Below are 20,032 nucleotides of genomic sequence, written 5' to 3'. Positions count from 1 at the left end.
GAAATGACCCAATGTACAACTTCCATTACAGGGATTGTTATCAATGTGATAAAAGGTTGTGAAGGTGGGTATATTTCTACCCAGTGTCCTGTATATCAATCATCATGGAACTATAGACAAGGCAAGTTCTTTTGGGCAGGGCTATATCTATCCAGTGAAGCCTGAATTGCTCATGTGAGAAGTGGCAAAGCCAATGGTTGCTCAATCAGGTTCCAGTTTGCTGCACATATAAATGGTATGTGGGTTTGTGATGGGTGAATTGCCAGTTTTTCAGTTTAAATGCCAACCCATCCACAAACCTACTTGCTCAGCTCTACCTATGTGCAGCAGACTGTAACCTAATTGAACAAGTTCATTTAAGAATCTAAGTTTCAGTCTCTTTTTCAGCATTGCTGGTCTAAATTTGAGGAAGTCTCCTCGAGAGCCTTTCTCCTCTATTTGTATTTGTGATTTATAACGTGCACCTGGCTGACCAAACTGCATTTGGGCACTGATCTTAAATTAGCTTGCAAGGTAAAATCTGAATCTTGTGATATTGAGTAAATTATTGAAATACATCCGTTTTTAATGCTTTCCGAAATGAATACAATGAACAGGTGTCCCTGAGCTCAAAAGGAAAAGAGCTGCAGAGTCGTGGCCTGTATACTGAAAAGCGTCGATCTCCTCTTCAGGCAAAAGGGGATGTGGTACCTTCATCCCTTTTTTTGTCTTTTGAGCTGATTGATCTTACAGGTAGATAAGCAGAGGTTTTATTGGCGAGGTACAGGGGGCCAGCCCGTTCACACATTTAAACATTAGAGAGAGGACCTTAAAATCAATTCGTACACCCACCGCCAACAGGTGTAGGGATGTTCGGTAGTTAGTCAGGGGAGTGCATTTTGATATTTTATAAATCAATCTAGCAGCTGCATTTGCGGAGAGATTCATTTAGAGTTAGCATAGTCCAACTTCGAGTTAACCAGGGATGCCACCACTACAGGACATCTCTGTTATCCGGAAATGGGAGGCCGACCCCAAGTATCCGAAACTGCAATAAACTGATTGCATAGTAATATTGATTTGTGGATGCAGCTCCAAATCAAAGTGCAGTCAAGGGTCTGCCAAACAGATGCGGAGTAGGAGGCACCAGTCCTGGTTTCTTTAATAGATCCTTTGGACCAAAAGTATAAGCTCTGTCTTTGTGGGAGTCTGTTTAGGGACATCCATTGTGCAATCTGTTCAGTGCTTTTAATAATAGTATCCAGTGGTACATCGGGGTCTTCGATCCGCATCTATAGCTGGGTATTATTAGCCTATGTCTGGTTTGAAAGTTGGAATTCAGAGATAATTGTCGTCATAGGTTGCACATAAATATTGAAGAGAATTGGGGACAAAGAAGAACCCTGTAGCACTCCGAACCCTACATTAATTTCTGGGGAGATTAAATTGCCCAGTTTAACACTTTGCTGGTGATCCATCAAAAAGGGCCAAAACCACAGTAATGCTTCATTTGATATCGTGCCAATGCCCTGCTGAGTAGTTGCCCCCAGTAATGAGGCTCAGACATCCACTGAACCTACTGTCAGAAGCGATCATTTCCTCATCATTGAATTATTAGGGTAGCCCAGAATACCTTATTGAGTGTGGGCTATCTTTTGTCCATATTCAGAAACACAATCCCATTTGGCAGGAGAAAACTAACTGAATAACCACCAGAGTCGCCTCTCCCGTAACAAGGCACATAGATTCATTCACAGAGCCTCAGAACTCAAGCTGGTCCTCCCCAATAACTCAGTCTCCACAACCTGTTGTTTGGTCTTTGCAATCATTTCCTGTGGAGGTCGGCTCTTCGTGCGCCTACTTCCTAATCTTTTCTTTCCTTACGGTTTTGGTCTTCAAGTATTCTTTTCTACTTTTCATTTTTTCTTTTTTAGAAAGGTTGCAATAGATTTGGTGGCATCGTGAGAGGAGAAACAGCTTCATTTTTTTTGTCTGTATGAAACATCGCTATTTTAATTTGACTGCAAAGCACATTTCTTCTGAGGCAACCAAAGCTCGATGCAAAAAGAATTGATGATATATATATTCAGTAAAAAAACATTGTTAAAAGGACGTTATGGTTACAAGTAAAAGAGAAAAAAAAACGGAAATTTGCCAGTTATGGTAAGCTAAGCAACCATAACTCGCGCCACCACCGTGCACTGCTAAGACTAACAGCCAAGACATCAAAGATGACATCACAAATATCATTGATGACATTACAAATGACATCACATGTCTAGCCCCTACTTTTTTGTTCACTGCCATATCTAAGCCAGGTGGTATTATTTACTGACAGTCAGAAACTTAACATTCAAAAGGTATTACATTTATAGATGTTGCTATTCTCACATGTTCTTACACTACTTTCCTTAGAATTTAATGGCATATTATGATGTACATACATAGGGGAAGAAGCAGGCCTGAAACACAGCAATCATTTCTGTGTGTGAATACAATCGTGTAGATTATACACAGTTTCTAATGATACTGCCTCTCGTTTGCTTACTTTACTCTCCATATATAATCCCCATATTTTGTATGCATTGTAGTCTATTTATGTTTTGTGTGTATTAGTAGAAATATGTAGTAAGTGATGCATTATTAGCTACTTAGTACATGTTTCACAGTATGGAAAACTCTGATACAGAAACATTCACCATTTTATTATATAGCTTTGGAAAATTACAACTATTGCACCTCTATGGTGTATGCTGCAGCCAATACTTACATTTCTGTATGAATAGGTTCCTGTACTAGAAAGAACACTGCAATGGAATGTTCTTTAGAACACTACATTGCGTAATGAAGCATGTAGTTTGTTACCCATCTCCCGATAATCCCTGATACTTTTTTGCCAACATTACATTCACAAACCCTTGTATGGAAAGTAAATGCACATGTGATGTCATCAGTGATGTCATCAATGATATTTGTGATGTCATCTTTGATGTCCTGGGTGTTAGTCTTAGCAGTGCAATTCATGGGTTTTTACCAGTGCATGCTATTTTCCTACAACTTACTAATATCATATTTACCCAATATAGCAATATTTGTCACCAATTTACAAAGTGTCATCTTAAAACTCTGCCATGTCCCACCTTCTAGAATCATTTTTAACACTTCTATACACTTTTTGAAACTATTTCAGCTAGTTTTGCATCCGTGGACGTCTACGAACATCTGACTTCATAGCGGACCTTTCGGAAAGTGCCACATGACCATACACTGGCGCGCGGCATGATGACATGTCCGAGAGCCTGTCCGCTCTTCCCTTCAAAATTTCCCTTGCACAGCTCCAACACCTATTCCTACTCATTATCCATTAACAATCTAGTACACAGTACACACTTTTAGCAAAACTGCTATGTATCTTAAAATGGCATCAGCTAATGCCATCCCTCCTCCCCAAGAGCCACCACCACTGCTGTAATCACAGCGGCATGAGAAACACTGCCCCCTACCTTAGAAATAACACACGCGCAACAGGTTCCCTTGTCCACCTACCCCTCCATATTAGTGTTTGGTTCCTCTTCCCTCATTTCCCTACCCACCTTTCGTTCTCAGATCTCCTGCCAAAAAAAATACATCCAAAAACAACAAAAGACATATTCCTTTAGGAACCACCTTTCACAGTTAGAAAATAGTACTGAAAAAATGTATAGACTCCATCTACTTTATATTTCTCAGTAAAGTACATAGAGTCAATAAGATTTTCCAACATTTCCATTTCCATTTTGTGTTATGCTAATGGCAATATTGTGGCGTTCATCCTCCGTTCCAGGGACTGCAACGATGGATACCGGCCCAGCAGCCCAAGTTATCAGCCCAAGCGAAGCAAGGGTGGATAACGAGGTCTCTGGACCATTATCCCCCCATTCCTGCTCCTGAAATGGGGGGTTAAGGCCATTAGCACCCTAGGTTCCCAAAGCGGGAATCCGAGGTGCTAAAAAAGAGGATTTTTCTTGCTACAATGGGACGCCGCAGGCATCCCGGTGTAGGAAGGAAAATCCTTTTCCAAGATGGCCACCATGAAAAGGGAAGGTGAGGGTTCCATACAGGGCCCTTATTCGTGAAAATGAGAACCCTATGACCATATTACCACAAGCAAATTTTTCTTCCCTTTCAGTTCTATCCTAATTAAAAATAACTTTACCACAAGGCCAGTCCCAGGTGGACATGGCCACTTTAATCCTATGTTTTGGCCCTTGTGGTCATGGCCAGTGGCCAGATTGTCCAGATCATGACCTTATTTCATGACCTGGACAATCTGGCCACTGCCCATGGCCACAGGCTACCGTTCAGTCACTAAACGTATACCGCTATTTTTTTGTAGCTACATTATGACACTTGACAAATAGTAAACCACTGGCACATTTGCAAAACCATACTTGTAGGTCCTTGCCAATGCTCCTTATGCAAGTTTGCTGGAAATCCACCTATGTTTTATTTTTTCAAATGTCAAATGTATGCACATACAATCGTCATATAACCTAGCACCCACTTGACAAAATCCATTCAGACTTTACGTAAACATCTAAATCTAGATCTATCATCTTTTTGCAAACCTTTGTGTAGATTTGTCAAATGGCACCACATTTATAACCCTTTACAATATTTTGGGACCCCCTTCTAATTTTGCTCCTTCTTGACAGAATCCCACCAAACATCACAAAAACATGTATATCTTGATCTATTATCAGTTTGCCAAACGGAGTGTAGATTTGTCAAATGGCACTTCATTTATAAGCCTTTGCATTATTTTGGGACCCCCCCTCTAATTTTGCCCCCTCTTCACAAAATCCCACCAAACTTTCATAAAACATTCATATCTAAATGTATTATCATTTTCCCAAATTAAGTGTAGATTTGTCAAATGGCACCTCATTTATAAGCCTTTACATTATTTTGGGACCCCCCTCTAATTTTGCCCCCTCATGACAGATCGCACCAAACATTGCATACTCACTCGGAATCATCTCGGAAATATACATGCAAAATTTCATGCAGTTCCATTAAGTGGCGCCAAAGTTATAAGCCATCCAAGAACTTAATTTCACCAACCATGTAATGCTGAGGTGTCCGCGAACTTTCACAGGACTGCTTGTGAACATCCGAACTGTTTGTGGACTTTCGTGGCAAAAAACGCCTGTTTTTTTGCTTCTTGCAGCCATATCCCATCCCATCCTCATCACCCCTCACCTCCCCAGTGATTATTTGATAAGTTTGGCAAGAGCAATGTTGTGTTTTTTTACCGCGATGTTCGCGGACACCGGCAGATGTCCTCGAATCCAAGATGGCGGGCGTTTCCAAAAATCTGACGCTCTTTACCATCCAATCAGCGAACACGTCGCATGTCCGCGGACATGACGCAAGCCGATTAGCCAATGAGGACACTGTCCGTGGAGCGAACAGGCAAGTGTGTCCAGGGAGCGGACATAGATATCACAAATTTTTTTGTGACCTACTTTTTGGTCATTTTTTTAAAAACTACTGGACGGATTTTCACCAAATTTACAAAAGCACACTTTAGGGACCAAGCCGCTGCTCCTGCCACAAATTTGGTGAAAATCCGTCCAGCGATTTCAGCTGTAGGCGTGAGCAAAGTTTTTCCCCATTCAGTCTATTAGGAAAAAAAGACATTTTGGGACACCCCCTATAACTTTGCCCCCCTGGACCAAACCTCACCAAACTTTGCAAAATAAATCAGAGTGGGACATATACATTTTTTGCAAAGTTTGGTGAGGATTTGTCCAGGGAGAGCGAAGTTATAAGCCGCCCAAAAAGTGCTCTTCCTATGTGATTAGCAACTTAACCATAACTACACAGCCACAGTCGTGGCTGTGTAATCCAACTGTGCAAGTACCACAATAATGCCTATACACCTGGTTTTCTCCTAAATCTTATTATCCAAGATATTAAAAATTCCCATTCCAAATTGAATCTTGCAACAGAATTTGGTAAGAAGGCTGTGATGACCGCCATCTGCATCAAAGATTTCTTTCCAAAGAACATCAAGGTTTTCTAGTGCTTCACACAATTCCAGTTTTCGGATTTCTAAATCTTTGCCAGAAAGGATGTGTATCATTTCATATTTGCGGCTATAGGTCTTAGTGGACATCAACATTTTCCTGTCGTGCATCTGGTCATACAGATTCTTATGCTATTTCTTCTTTCATGGAGTTTGAGTCTTGTGATTGCATTATTTAAATTTTAGCTAATCCCTCATCTGTAAGCAAGGGCCACTGTAGAAAAAATCACACTTAAAAAATTAGATCAAAATGTGACCTTCAAATGATAGAAGTGTGCGCACCACAGGACAATATCCATATTGCTAGATCTCCTGCTAAAGGTTCTGTGTCATTTCATCGATGGGTGTAATTTCAATGGGTTTTTTTAGAGCATTTTTTTACTTTTAGGTGATCCCTCCACCCCCTCTTTTCCCCATCCCCTATTTAATTTTTACCTATTCCCGACCCACCCACCCCTTATATATACTTTTCCAACCCGCCCCCTATATATTTCAATGAGTTTTTTGGGAAAATGTACTCTGAAAAAACCCATCGAAATTACACCCGTCGATAAAGAACGCTATACCCTGCTAACACATACATAGCATTTTTTTTGTTGTTGTTAAACATTTATCCATATGAGTATGTTTGTCTTTTTCTAGAGAAGAAAACAATTCATCACCATTTTGCTGAACTTGGAATGCCACCAGTAAAAATGTTGCCATCGGCTTTTCGTTTGACCATTCTTTTACAAGGGGGGCACTCCTATATAACCCACAACGCATCTAAGCCCAGCCCCTCTATCTTTGTGTATATGCAGCGTTTTTTTTAGCGGCATTGTACGTGTGGTAAAGTGACCTGATAGGCAAAAAAAGCATGGCTAATTTGTTTCCTATTTTACGATGGCAAGGATCAAACAATGGAAACAGTGATTTACAAGTCACAAACGCCTTTGCAAATCAAAGCACATGCAAAGTTGTATTAATTGCTTTGCTTACCAATGGCTCTGTACACAGAGATGAAGACCAGAGTCAGAAGTATGAAGGCTGTGTTCCAGGTCCAAATGTTGGGGTCTACCGCCGAGATGCCCAGAAACATGAAGATGATGGTTTCTGCTCCGCTGGCCAACATTTTCATTGTGTACCTCACAGTTGTCGCCGACTGCAGGGAGATATTAGCCTTCACATACTTTTGACAGCAGATGCCGCAGAAGGTTATACTACAATAATGAAGAACGTGGGCAAATAAGTGTTACTTTCTTTTCTAGGTTAGATGCTATAACAATGACCAAAACACTTCTGCATTACTGAAACGGTGTTTAACCTTTTGTACATATATTATGTTCAGAGTTACATATTACCTTGGGAGGCTGAACAAGTAAAGGGTAACCTTGAAATCTTGTAAACTTCCACTAGAAATTAAGTCTACCAGGAGAACAATAGACATACTTAAAATTCAAATGTAGAGAAAATAATTGGGTTCAGCAGTCCCCGATTAGTAGCAGAGATAAGTAAACAGGCCTCACTTAGAGTTTGGAGGTAACGGCAAAACAGGAGGTATTTCTGAATATTGCCTGTTCCATCGCTCTGCCTGATTATGAGGTGTGAGGTATTTACGGCCCTTTCTGTTCCTAGGAATACTGCATGAGGAAAACACCTTTTGATGATGGGTTTGACTACCACTCAAAACATCTCAAATGTTAACCTTCACAAATGAGGTGAAGGTAAACATTTGAAAAAAACTCCCATGAGGTTTTTCAAGGTTTTTTCTTTCCTCCAGTGAAGGAAGGCCGCTTTTCCCTTTGCTGCAGAAAAATCAATTCCAGATTGGGGGCACCCAAAGATGGTGAGAAGAGGGGCATCTAAGATGCTACCCTTCTGAGCACCTTTATGAGGCAATCCACAAAAGGGTCGGAGAAGGTAAATTTTTTTAACTAGAAAGATAATTCATGAGGAATCTGCATGCCTTCCATCAATTAGGTGGATTTCAGGAAATATCACTTGCGGTAACAGTCACTACGACATGTAGTATTTACATTTGGGAAATCCGACAGACTCTAAATGGGGCTGATCATTGCTAAAAAAGATTTCAAGGCTTAGGTCCATTGAAGAAGAACTCCTAGGATCTGCTCCTGTGAGGAAACCATGAATTGACAAATCCAGTTTCTTTCTGGCTCCCTAGCTCACTGGTGTAATCTTACGCTGGTGTAGGCTGGGACGATCAAAATACTTTACCACTCAGGCAACTCACCCTTTAAAACGCTTACCCAGGTCATGAACAGAAAAATAATTATCAATCCTCATATTATTTGACATCACCTACTGAATTTAAAAACACAGGCTCAATAAATAGCTCCTAGGCAATGAGTAAGAGTGAAAATAAAATTTTTGGTTTGGGTAAAAAAAAGGTAATACACACCACAGCTGCAGTAGTCGATAGAGGCCAGATAGAAGGCCGCCCTAAGCAACATAAGCTCAGGGTGTGGGGGTGTGCTCTTCCAGATGAATAACCTCTTTTGAATGGTGTACCCCAGGGACAATGCACAGTTTGGCACCACACTCTTATTTCAGAAAAATGTCTCTTCGGCCTGAGGTTTTACATGGCCCAGGTTCAGAAAGCATTGATGGCGGTGGCCTGGCTTCCCAACGCCTTTCTCAATGCTCTCTTTAGATACACGGATTGCCATGTTATTGGCCAAGATAAAGGTTAAACAGGAAGGAGGTCCCCTTCTCCCTTCCTGATCCTAAGCAAGACCCAAGCACATGTGCCATGATACAAGGGAACGGGCCTGGTGCTCTCCCCTGCTCTCTTCAGTTAAACAGGCTAGCAAGTCTGGGTTCATTAGAAGAGACTGAGCAGTGCACTGACATAAAAGTAGGTAGCCTCAGCTGAACAAAGCTACATGGTGAAAGACACCACATTCAAGAGCAAGCAGGGCTTTGGGAATTGGCTACAGGGAGGTGGCTAGATTGATCCATGCTTGCCTCTAGGCTAGTCACCCATTTACTAGAGCTGTCAATTGGTATGCCAAGCCCACGGTCCAGAAGGGAGGCAGGGCATCTTCAGCTGCCTCTGCACAGCAGAAAGGTGTGTTGCGTGGCTCTGCCCCTGTCTGATAGCAAATATCTCAACAGAAACACAGGAGACAAATGTCCTGATGTGTTGGGAAAGTAAGTCTTAAATGGGTCTGAGTCTTTGTAAAAATGTGGTTCACTGTAGCAAGGGGTGGATAGCCTTGTTATGCTGGTGTGGGAGGGCATGGAGAACCATCTCAATCTGGGGCAGGAGGCCTACCAGGGTAAGCACCAGAGACAGACCTGCCCCAGATGCGGGTGTGGGAGTTCGGAGTCCACCGTCTCTGACCCTTCTACTTGTGCCTGGCCACAAATGTCAAGTACCACTTGTTATCACCCCATACCTGCCATACGAAATGTTTGACAGTGCATTTTCTCTTCTCTCCTAGGACTGGAAAATGCCGAGGTCCTTGCAGCATAAGAGGGGACACTCCATTGATCCACCAATGGAAGATCTGGCAGAGAGCAACAAGGCAGGAGAGTGATAATTGCTGCAAACTGGCACCCTGGTGGCGACAAACCGCAAACCCAAGAACTTGGGAGAGACTGTGTTTATTGTGGCCCACTACTGCAGAACTCAGGTGGAGCCACGTTCAAAGACCATGGTCATATACGTACTGTAGGACTGATTATGTGTTTCACGGGTTGCCATTGCAGAACTCCAGTGGACTTGCATTGGATAATGGGGTGTGGCTACAGAGACATTTTAAAGCCTCGCACCTGTATGACATAACCACGGGTGAAAAACAGGATATCGATTGCCCCAGTGAACCAAGTGGGCTCTAGGGCCAATGGGAAGGGAAGGAAGAAACACAGAAAACTTGGCAGTTTGGGTTGTTCGGGTGAGATCAAAGGGGAGGTGGAGCCAGGCTGAGAGACCAAGAGGAAGCAGGGCAGTGAGGAAGAGTGTTGAGGGGATTGTAAAGAGCGTGTGCAAGGTGAGGTATTGGTTGGTGAGAGAAAGTGGTATGTGAGAGTGTTTGTATGGTGGGTGAAGAGCGTGAATGAGATTAAGGTTAAGAGTAGCGAGTGCTTGTGAGACTGAGTGTACCAGGTGAATGGGAAAGTGAAAGAACAGTGACAGGGATTGAGAGGGGTGCAGTGCAGTGTAGAGGGGAGAGTAACGCAGTGAAGAGGAAACAGTAGTAGAGCGCAGAGGAGAGAGATGTAGCAAGGGCAGGGGAGGGTAATAGGGCATACAGTGGAGAGGGGTGCATAGTAGAGCAGTGAGGGCAGGGGAGTAAAAGAGGGGAATTAGTAGAGCATGAGAGATGAAAGAACAAGAGAGTTAGAGAGAGGGACAGAAGGAGGAGAGGGGCGAAGAGAAGTAGGAGAGTAAAAGGAAAGGAATGAATGAAGAGAACATTATGGTGAGGAATAAATGGTGTGCAACGGCAAGGCTAAGTGCAACATGGGTGACTGGAAGCATGTTGCTCAAATTCAGGAGTGCCACAGACATGGCAGCTGATACCATATCCTGCTATTAGAGTATCCAATTCTAACCAAACCCTCTTCTTTGAATCCCAGCTTAAGCCTGTCTCCAGTTGCATGTGTCATGGTGCGGACCAGCCGTCCTGACTTTTGGGTCTGTGCATACATTTATTTATTAGTTTATATATATTTCTTTATATTTATATACAGAAGGAACAATGCTCTTTTGATCACAAAAGAGCGCACAATAGATAATAAATCAGGTTTGACAGTAAGCAGTGAGCTTCTTACAATGGGGTGAGTTGGAGGTACATTCTGACCGGTTTGTGGAGGGGAGTAAATGGAGCAGTCACCAGGGACAATACATAAGTACAAAACTCAATGGCCAGACTGCTTCTGGCATTGGGACAAAGGGACCACATCTCACCTGCTCTCTGCACCCTACACTGGTTCCCAATTGGACACAGGCCCAGCTTCAAATCCCTATGTATTACCTACGGAGCAGTGCACAAAGCAGGCCCCAATTTCCTACAAAAAATGATTACGCCTTACCACCCAACTAGCACCCTAAGGCCAAGCACTGCCCTCCTCCTAGTGGTCCCCACCTCCAATTCGACCAGGATCGGAGGGTTCGCCTACTCAGTCCTGGCGCCAACTTTGTGGAACTCACTGCCTCCTGCATTAGACTCAGCGAAGACTACATGGCTTTCCGGAAAGGCACTCAAAACTGGCTCTTTTGCCTAAGAACACCTAAGGAATGCCGTGAACACTCGATTTACCACCGCAACCAACAAATGGCATGGTATTGCGCTCAATACGGACCCTTCTCACAGACTCTTAGGCCAGACACTATCAACCCCCATTACCTGGAGTCTTTGCCCAAGACTTGAAACCCCAATCGTAGTAGCACTCATGTAGATGACAGAAATAATCATTGCCCTCTGCCGCCAGGAATACCGTATGCTCTGAGGCCTAGAAAAATGTATCTCCAAAAATCTGGACTGAGTGTGCTAGACTTGCAATCCAAGCACTCATGAGCTTGATCAAAGCTATGTAATTATGCAATTATGCAGTATGCTATCAATCCAAGAAATGCACATGCTTGCCAATCCTACTCATCTGGAATCGATGAGCAGAAATAGATCAGGGGTTTGTCTAGCACTTATTTTGCTAATTGCACCTATCAGGGAATGTATTTTGTAGAACTACCTATTGGGGAATCCATTTAGCAAAACTCACGACCGAGGACGTCTGTAGCACCTATATAGTAATGACATGAGTAGGGATAGATCTGCCTGTCACCACCCGTCAGCCTTCGGCAAAGCAATTTGACCAAACAAGACATATGGAGAATCTTAGCCTAATAGCCTGAACCCAAGAGGAGATACAACCCCTCAACATGCACTGTAAGCTCAACAGGAACAGGATGCCCTGGAAAGCACAGACACTCAAACACACCAGTATACTAACGCTTTCCTCAGCACCAACAAACAATAGAATGCAGCTACACCCCTCGATTAATTCGGCCTAGCTGCACATATACCTATACACCTCCACGTTCACCTCAACAGTCTTTAAAACTGTGGTAGCTGCACACATAGGGCCTCATTACAAGTGTGACGGGCCGGAAGCAACGGTTCTGGTAAGCCTACAGGCACCGTTGATTCCGGACCGGCACACTATGGGTTTGCCTGCCTGAGCCGCTGTGCCTGACAGGGCAGAACCTGCCGGGCACAGCGGACATGGTAGGCAAGCCGTCACGGAAGCACCAGTACCGTTAGCAACGGTGCTGATGCTTCCATGTTCCCCACTCCGGGACTCCATGGGAATTGGGAATTACAATTTACCGGCGTCTGACTTTCCAGAACGCCGGGGTTGTAATCCCCCAGTGTTACTGCCAAGCCAGGTGCCGTTACAATTTACAAATTCCGGTGGCAACCTGCCGGTAGCTGTTACAATTTACAAATCCGGTGGCAACCTGCCGGTCCAGGGTTACCAACAGGCTTGTAATGAGGCCCATAGTCTCATTTACAAACTCCAGCACCACCAGAATGCAGATACCCAAGTCCATTGGTCTTGCTGTACACATTCTACTGATCTCACACAACCACCGCACCACACCTAGCACTAACATGCAGCTCCACACTACTTATTACACACTGGCTGCAGGCATACCGAGTGAAAACAAGGATGTTTGACTACATTATGCTCTCCAAAAAACCGGACTGCTGTCCCTGAGGGTGTTCAACCCACAGCACTTTGGAATCATACCAATGGTAAAAGGCGCTATACAAATGCCCAATAACATAACATAACATACATAGATTAAGGACAACCAACAGTGGACATTTTTAAGTGCAGGTAGGTGGTACGGCTAGCTGTGCTTGGGACATGACCATGATGGGTGAAGTGCTAAAATGGAGGCAGAGGAAGTGAGATACATAAGCAGGTTAGAGGCAAGGGTAGGCTAAGAGGGTAATTCAGATGCGAGGAGGTAGGCTTTTAGTTTCGTTTCAAACAAATCCATGTGGTTTTTTTCTCAGATGTACTGGAGAAGAGAATTCCATACAAGTGTAGCAAGAAGGGAGAAAGTGCGGAAGCGAGAGGAAGCACAGGGAGGGCAAGGAACCACAAGCGTAGTCACTACAAGTAGCTATATATAGCACTGCTCCCGATAAATGCTACCTACCGCTCCCACCACAATCTTCAATAACCTGTACGGTACTGGGAGCTTAACAAACACAGATCATTTCACAAAGATCATTTCACACACCGCATAGTATACATTTTGCAGAACTGCAACATTATTGGAAGGCCTCCACCCACTTTTTCTAACACCGCAGAACCAGTTGATGCCACATCACAACTTTCAAACCATGCCATTTTCTCTACATTGCCATGCTATGGGAGAATTATAATTATGGTTTCCTTCAAATAATCAAGTCAGATGAGGAAAGCACATTGACACTTAGCACCGTCATGATGTGGCGTTGGGTGAAATGCATGCTCTCAGAACGATGGTTCCTCACCACATCGCACCACAAACAACAACATCCTGGCCTACAGAAATGGGCATCAGCTAAGAAACATCAAAAGTGGCCAAAACCCTTGAGATGCTTATGGACACACGCTTACTCTGGAACTGCAACTCAATACATTGGTTCGGACAGGCCTCTACCACCGACGCTCTGGCAGGCAGACTATGTCCTTTCTCCACTTCCCACACAGGACAATCAACATCATATGGTTGACTATGCCACCAGTGTATGCCTTGCATGCAGGCTACCTCATTGAACAACATTAACACATCCAGAACACAGCAGCAAGACTAGTTCTTAGACTATCCAGGAAAGAGCATATTATGCCAGCCCTATGATCACATAACTGATCACTCCACTTTTAGTCAACAAAAGAATGAACTCCAAAGCACTCTGTATCACCCATACGTCCCTCTGGAGGCATGTACCTCAGTTCATACAAGAAAAGATCATCCCTTATAAAGGAGAGCACTCAGGTCCAACAATCGCGCAGTGCTAAAAATGATACGATTTCCCATGTCATTGTTTCTATTATGACTTTCTGAAATGTCCCCCATGTCTGGTTTGGTGACCATGTTTGACACATAGGCTCATCGCTGGAGGCTTCAGTTGACTAAGGATTGTGTCATGTCCAGGGGTCCTGGAGAAAAATGCAAACCAAACCACACCTCTTAATGTGCTCTTGGTGTGATGCGATAAAGCTGTGTAGTCAAGGGGATAAAGCAATGGTTTGGAAAGCTAAGGTTTTCAGGCTTACATCTCGTCTCACTGCTGCCAATTATTATTGTAACTGAAAGGGGACTTTCACTCTGCCAAAGGTAAAGTATGTGTAATTGGTTTTACTTTAATATCTTCTTGTGCTAAGCCATGGCAAGGATTCAATGTGAGGTTAGCAATTCATTGTGTGGGATTTTCCTCATTATAATTACTACAATACCTGGTCATTTCACTACCTGCTGTCCCACACCGACCATCAACGACTTACTCTGACCCTACTTGCATACAGCACCACCACAATTCTTTGAAGAGCCGAGGAGCCCGTCAGGTACCCAACTCCCATATTTGACACCACCAGACAGGAACTCCAATAGACGAGCAGCATCACCTTGCCAAATCTGCAACAGAAGGTGACAGGGAGGGCCATGTGCTCTGCGACCTACTCCCAGAATCGGCCCCTTCACAAACACAGTCTGGAAGGTCACAGGCAAGGGCACTAGGTTTCAGAACCCCTGCAAAAACCATTCCCTCACCATCCCTCACGTGTTCACCATGACCAGTGGACAACACAGCTCAGGATTTCGGCGATCAGACGAGAAGATCGTCATTGCCTCAAGGTCATGTAAAGGGTGTTCTGCAAATCATAACATAACATTTAAGTAAGTGTGCACTTGTGAGCTAGAGAAGTTCAGCATTGTACATTCCTCACACAAGCTCCCTTCAAAGACTCTCCCAATATACAGACACAGATTTGACTGAATGTTGCAAGTTTGCATGTCAACTTACGCAAGGATTGCAGACAGAGAAAGCATCTCCGATGTGAGGTAGGACAGGTAGGCGATGACAAACACAAATCCGGGCTCAATAATTCTGACGTGTTTGGTAAAGCGCGTCACCAGCGACATCAAAAAGGCAAAGAGAATACCAATCGCAGTTCCTCCCAGGCTGACAACAAAGAAAGAAACTGAAACAGAAGGGGAATTATGCAACAAACAGTTTAGTGAACAGAATATCCCCTAATCAGCAACTCAGTCATTAGTAGAAAGTGGTTAATGATGGACGAGACACATATCACTTCAACGCATAGCGCGCTGCGTAAACAGTGGCCAACAGAAGGTCTACCTAAGTTAGCCAAAACGTTACCAGGTGAGACGCAACAATCCAACAGCCGCAGTCCTTGTTCCACTAATTAAAGGTCTATGTTGGCAGTCATTAATGACTGAATAAGTGAAATACCACGCAGGCCAACCATTTCAGGCAAACGTGTCCTTGCTATATAAGTACTCTCATTCAAGTCAGACAACATTAGTTAACCAATAACTAGTATAAAATGATGTAAAACTCCGTATTAAATCCGGATTAAAGGTGAATTTCATAAATGCATTGCTTCAGAGACCGAAGAGCTCAGGACTACATACCGATGCCTTTAACACAGTCTACGCCAGTCACATTTTCGCCTCCTATCGAAACAAAAGAATCAAATACATTGTACAGCACCTAAAAAGAAAGAGATGCATTTTAGGGTCAGTACAGGGTACAAACAAAAATGCCAGTATCTGCTAAGGTTACAAAATGTCTCTTGTGATAGTAAGATGAGAATAAAGTCATATTTGATATTGACCAGTGAAATATGCTAACTTGGAGTAGGGAATTTATAAAGTGGAGTGGGCTGGGACCTGGGGTGGACTGGGAACCAAAAGAGGACCTGCAAATAAAGTTCACAGTGGCCCAAATTGCACATTTTGCACAGGTCCAACCGTTTTCCTATGACAAAATGTGGAAATAAAAAAGGTTTCCACACAAAAAGAGGGCCAGGGTGCAGAGGCCTACCGTGAAATCTCCAGAGTTCCCTATAGACCACTCCACCCCTGACTGGGACTTGGTAAAAAAGTAGCAGATTTTTGTTAAAACAAAATGTTGATGTAACATGTGAAGTGTTACCAGACCCGCGTGTGCATGACGCACAGGCCTACGTCTGAGCAGCTCTCCTTTCCTGCTTCTGAGCTTGATTGTAGCTGGCGACCAGAACTCACCCTTGTTGCTACTAATTGCAGTCCTCCCTGGCCATTGGATCACAGCCTGCTTCTACCTGCATACTGTGGTGCCTGGGCTCTGTTGATAGTTATTCCGTATTGAACACCCACTATCTGGTGACTGTTTACAGCACAATTGGAGTCGTGTTTGCTAGACAATTGGCATTTTGTAAAGCCCCAGGCTCAGTGTTTCAACCTACTTTCACATGTCAGGTGACAGGTTTTTTATCAAGCCTTTTTAAACCCACCATATGTGTGTTGATCTTTTGTAAACATGTGCTAATGCTCCAACCACAAGTCTGTCAAGCCTATACTGACTGATGGTCCCTAATAAGGGTGAAACCAGGTATGCAGTTGTCTGGCAGCCTTCAGAAATGTCTTTCTCAGATTGATAAGCCTATGTAAAAAGAAGCATTGCCATGAATGACAAAGACAATTTCCTGGTGCAAAAGGCTTGCCTTTGACCTAATTTGCATACCCACAATGTCTTACTGATATGCAGGGGAGTTGCTAGGTCTGGAAAAGACCCGGGGCTAAGCTGATGTTGGAACTGTTGGGACTGGGGGCTAGCTAGTCTTTTGGCTGTAGCTTCTGGGATTCTATCAGGGGCTACAACCAAAAGATCAGGGGCTATAGCTCCCTTAGCCCCCCCCTAGCAATGCCCCTGCTGATATGGCTCTGAACTAGAGGTGGACTTCCACCTATGGCTACTCAGTGGCGGTGTGGCATGTGTGACTTGCTCAAATGTATTATCCTACTTTAACATTTCAGGTGAAATTATTGTTTTTAAAGCCTTTTTGAACCCACCATAACTTTGGTGGTATTTTATACATAGATAGATGTACTTTTTAATCTCCTTTCACCTATAACTGTGTACAAGTTTGAAAAGAAGGGCAATTTCTATGTGCCTTCATCCTCAGTACAGATCCATGATTTGCACTCTATGTGTAAGAACTGTGCTGCCCAATGTTTGGTAGGGCTTGTAAGAAGGATGGTAAGCATCTATGTGCAGACCTGTTTCACAAATGGATGCACATATTTAGGCACACCAGACTTTTTCTAGTGTATGCCCTAGCACTAGCAGGGTAGATGCAGTAGAAGGCCCTGGCATCCAGGAGCAAACAAAGAAGAGAGTGGGCACCACCATGTATTCAAAAATGTTCAGAATATTCAAGTAAAAATCAAATGTTTCAAAAAAGAATAGACATCCAATTGAAAAGGAGCTGGCTGTGACAAGTCTGGAGACACCCGGACTTCACACTGCAGTCTGAGTCACTGCCCTGCAGCTGCACAGTGGAGGTTCGTTTCTCTCTGTGTATTACAAGATTGGTTTCCTTGTAAGCACGAGTGGATTTTCTCCATGCCTTTGTGCATAATGTCATTTACAACCCACTGCTGAGTGGGCATGAACGCAGGACGTTCTGTTTTTCACCACTGACCACACCAATGAGACTCGCCCTGATGAAGGAAATAATTTCCGAAATGCATTGGCTTTTTTAGTCTAATACATGTGGATTGTGGCAACTGCTTCCTCACTAAGGATTATTAGTGATAGCTTTTTGTTTGAACTATTATGGATAAATCATTTTTGATATGAATCAGAAAGACTCATTTTCCTTTCTCTAAGAAGTATGGTATATTATGGATACTTGAACATATTGTCGTGAATCAGATATAAATACGTGCCCATCTTGGGCCCCATATGAGAGCGGTTGTGTGACCCAGTATTATTACTTGGTCTCCAGCGTGTGTTCCTGGCATCCAGGAGGCCATTTCTTATCCTGCTTTCCTTTTGGTGCTCTGTGAGGCAACACGCATGCCTTGGTGGACAGATGGGGTGTAACGGTATACCGGTATACCTTTATAGATACCGTGAACAGCTTAATTGAACTATAATAACCGTCACGTTGTTTATGCCGCTATGCCGTTTTAGGGCCTGCAGATATTAAGTGAGATTTTCAATCTGATTTAGAAAGGCTGCAGTAAGCAAGTGCTGCGCAGTCTGGATCTTGCACTGTGGGATGTGGCGTCTGCCAAGGGGGCCTTGTTTGGCAGACAAGAGCATAGAGAAAGTGAGGTCACATTAGCAAATGCAGCTTTAATGCTGTGACCGCTCTTTCTCTGTGATCAGTAGAGTCGGGTTTAAGATCAGCCGATTTGTAGTTTTCCCACCAATTTGAAAGATGGGGAACTACACATCCCAGAATTCAAAGGGGGGGATGAACTGGATGCCCTTCTGATGCATGCCCACAAAACATGTTAGCCCTGTAGACTGTACGAACACTGGGCCTATCAGTGATTTGTGCTAGTATATAAACTGCCCCCCCCACTGTCCTCTGTGTATATTTGCACATTGGCACTACAGTTGTTGCTTCGCTTGATCCTTCACCTGCCTTCTGCATATGGCACTGGACTCAAGCAGGCAGGAGAGATTCTACATTCAACTTGAAGTATGCAGAGCAATGGGGGGTGAGATATTTCTCAGGTCTATCCTTGATTTGTGACGCCACCTATGAAAGCATTCCTCCGTCTCCACTCACATGACAAGGGTCCTAATGCGCTCATCCTGGGGAAAATGGTAATGATGGGGCTGTGGTGATGTGGTGGTCTAGGCCATATTTGTGCCGATATGTATTTTAACTTTGTCATTTTCAAAAAGTTTTTGTGCCACTATCTTTAAGAAGGTAAATGAACATGTATTACAAGAATCAAGAGAGAAATCCACAGCGCCCACTGAACGCTGTCCTGTTAGGATTACATGGTCAGTGGTGACTCCAAAATCAGACCTTTACAATACACCAGGCAGGTGGTAAACAAGCTATAGTGATTTGATCCATATGCAATCTTTCGGTGAGTGTGTGTTGGCTATGACATTTTGACAAAAGAAACGCAATGACATGGTCTTTCAGACCTCATATGAGTGACTTTTCTCCCTTTAATGGGATAAAGCGTTATCAAAACAAACTTATGACTGATCGCAGCGAGCGGTCATGATGCCCATGCCATGTGGTTCCAAAATAATGCAGGTGGAGGCTGATTTTCAAAGCAATGACCTGTGACTGAGCAGCGAGCTCATTGCTCAAATTGTGCATTTGAACACTTCCACCAGTCACTCTTTCCTTCAAGGCCATCAATGAGTGAGCGCCATGAAAGAGCTTGCCATTTCCTTTTCTGAATGGAAATGCTACATGCAGTACTGCCTGTTACCGCATGTGGTATTTCTGGAAATCAGTATCTTTGTGGGAAATCTGCTTGGATGAGGGTAACGCATGTGGATTTCCAGAAACTCTGCATGCAGGATTAATGGAAACCTGCAAGCATGTTCACATGTTTCTTTCTTTATTTCCTCCATTTCCTCCAGCGTTCCCAGTTCATGTGATCAGTGGCGTGCTTTGTACATGCACAAAAGGGTCCATTTGGACGCTTGTGTGCTTCCCTTGTCAAAGCTGCTGAGGCGATGGGCGCCAGAAAGGCCCACTTTTTCATCCCCTTTACATTTCCACCTACAAAAAATAGTGTGCTGCATTAAACCTAGCCACGTGCGCTTCCCTTTATTAGAGTAAAGAAAAAGTTTGTAAAACTTTTGGGGAGTGATGTATTTTCACTCATGCATCATTCTGGTGGCAGGTCCATAATGCGGCCGGAGGAAAAAAAGGGCATTACTTGTAAAAATGGCCTCTTTTTAGTATGACTACTATCATACACATAAC

General features: G+C 43.6%; 1 protein-coding gene across 2 annotated transcripts in view; it reads right to left on the bottom strand.

Annotated features, from left to right (window-relative positions):
* SLC9A3 (solute carrier family 9 member A3) overlaps window positions 1-20,032 on the bottom strand; it is a 274,506-nt gene that overhangs the window by 137,952 nt on the left and 116,522 nt on the right. For both annotated transcript variants that reach the window (XM_069620592.1, XM_069620593.1), the window contains exons 4-6: window positions 15,708-15,786; window positions 15,076-15,253; window positions 7,028-7,248 (exon numbers count right to left, since the gene is read on the bottom strand). In XM_069620592.1, coding sequence (XP_069476693.1) covers window positions 7,028-7,248; window positions 15,076-15,253; window positions 15,708-15,786 — 478 coding nt within the window. The remainder of the gene's footprint in view (window positions 1-7,027; window positions 7,249-15,075; window positions 15,254-15,707; window positions 15,787-20,032) is intronic.

The sequence above is a fragment of the Ambystoma mexicanum genome, chromosome 5q, assembly GCF_040938575.1.
Source record: "Ambystoma mexicanum isolate Mex_15411 chromosome 5q, UKY_AmexF1_1, whole genome shotgun sequence".
Lineage (NCBI taxonomy): Eukaryota > Metazoa > Chordata > Amphibia > Caudata > Ambystomatidae > Ambystoma > Ambystoma mexicanum.
Note: the sequence above shows the minus strand (reverse complement) of the source record. Positions and strands in the feature narration are given on the sequence as shown.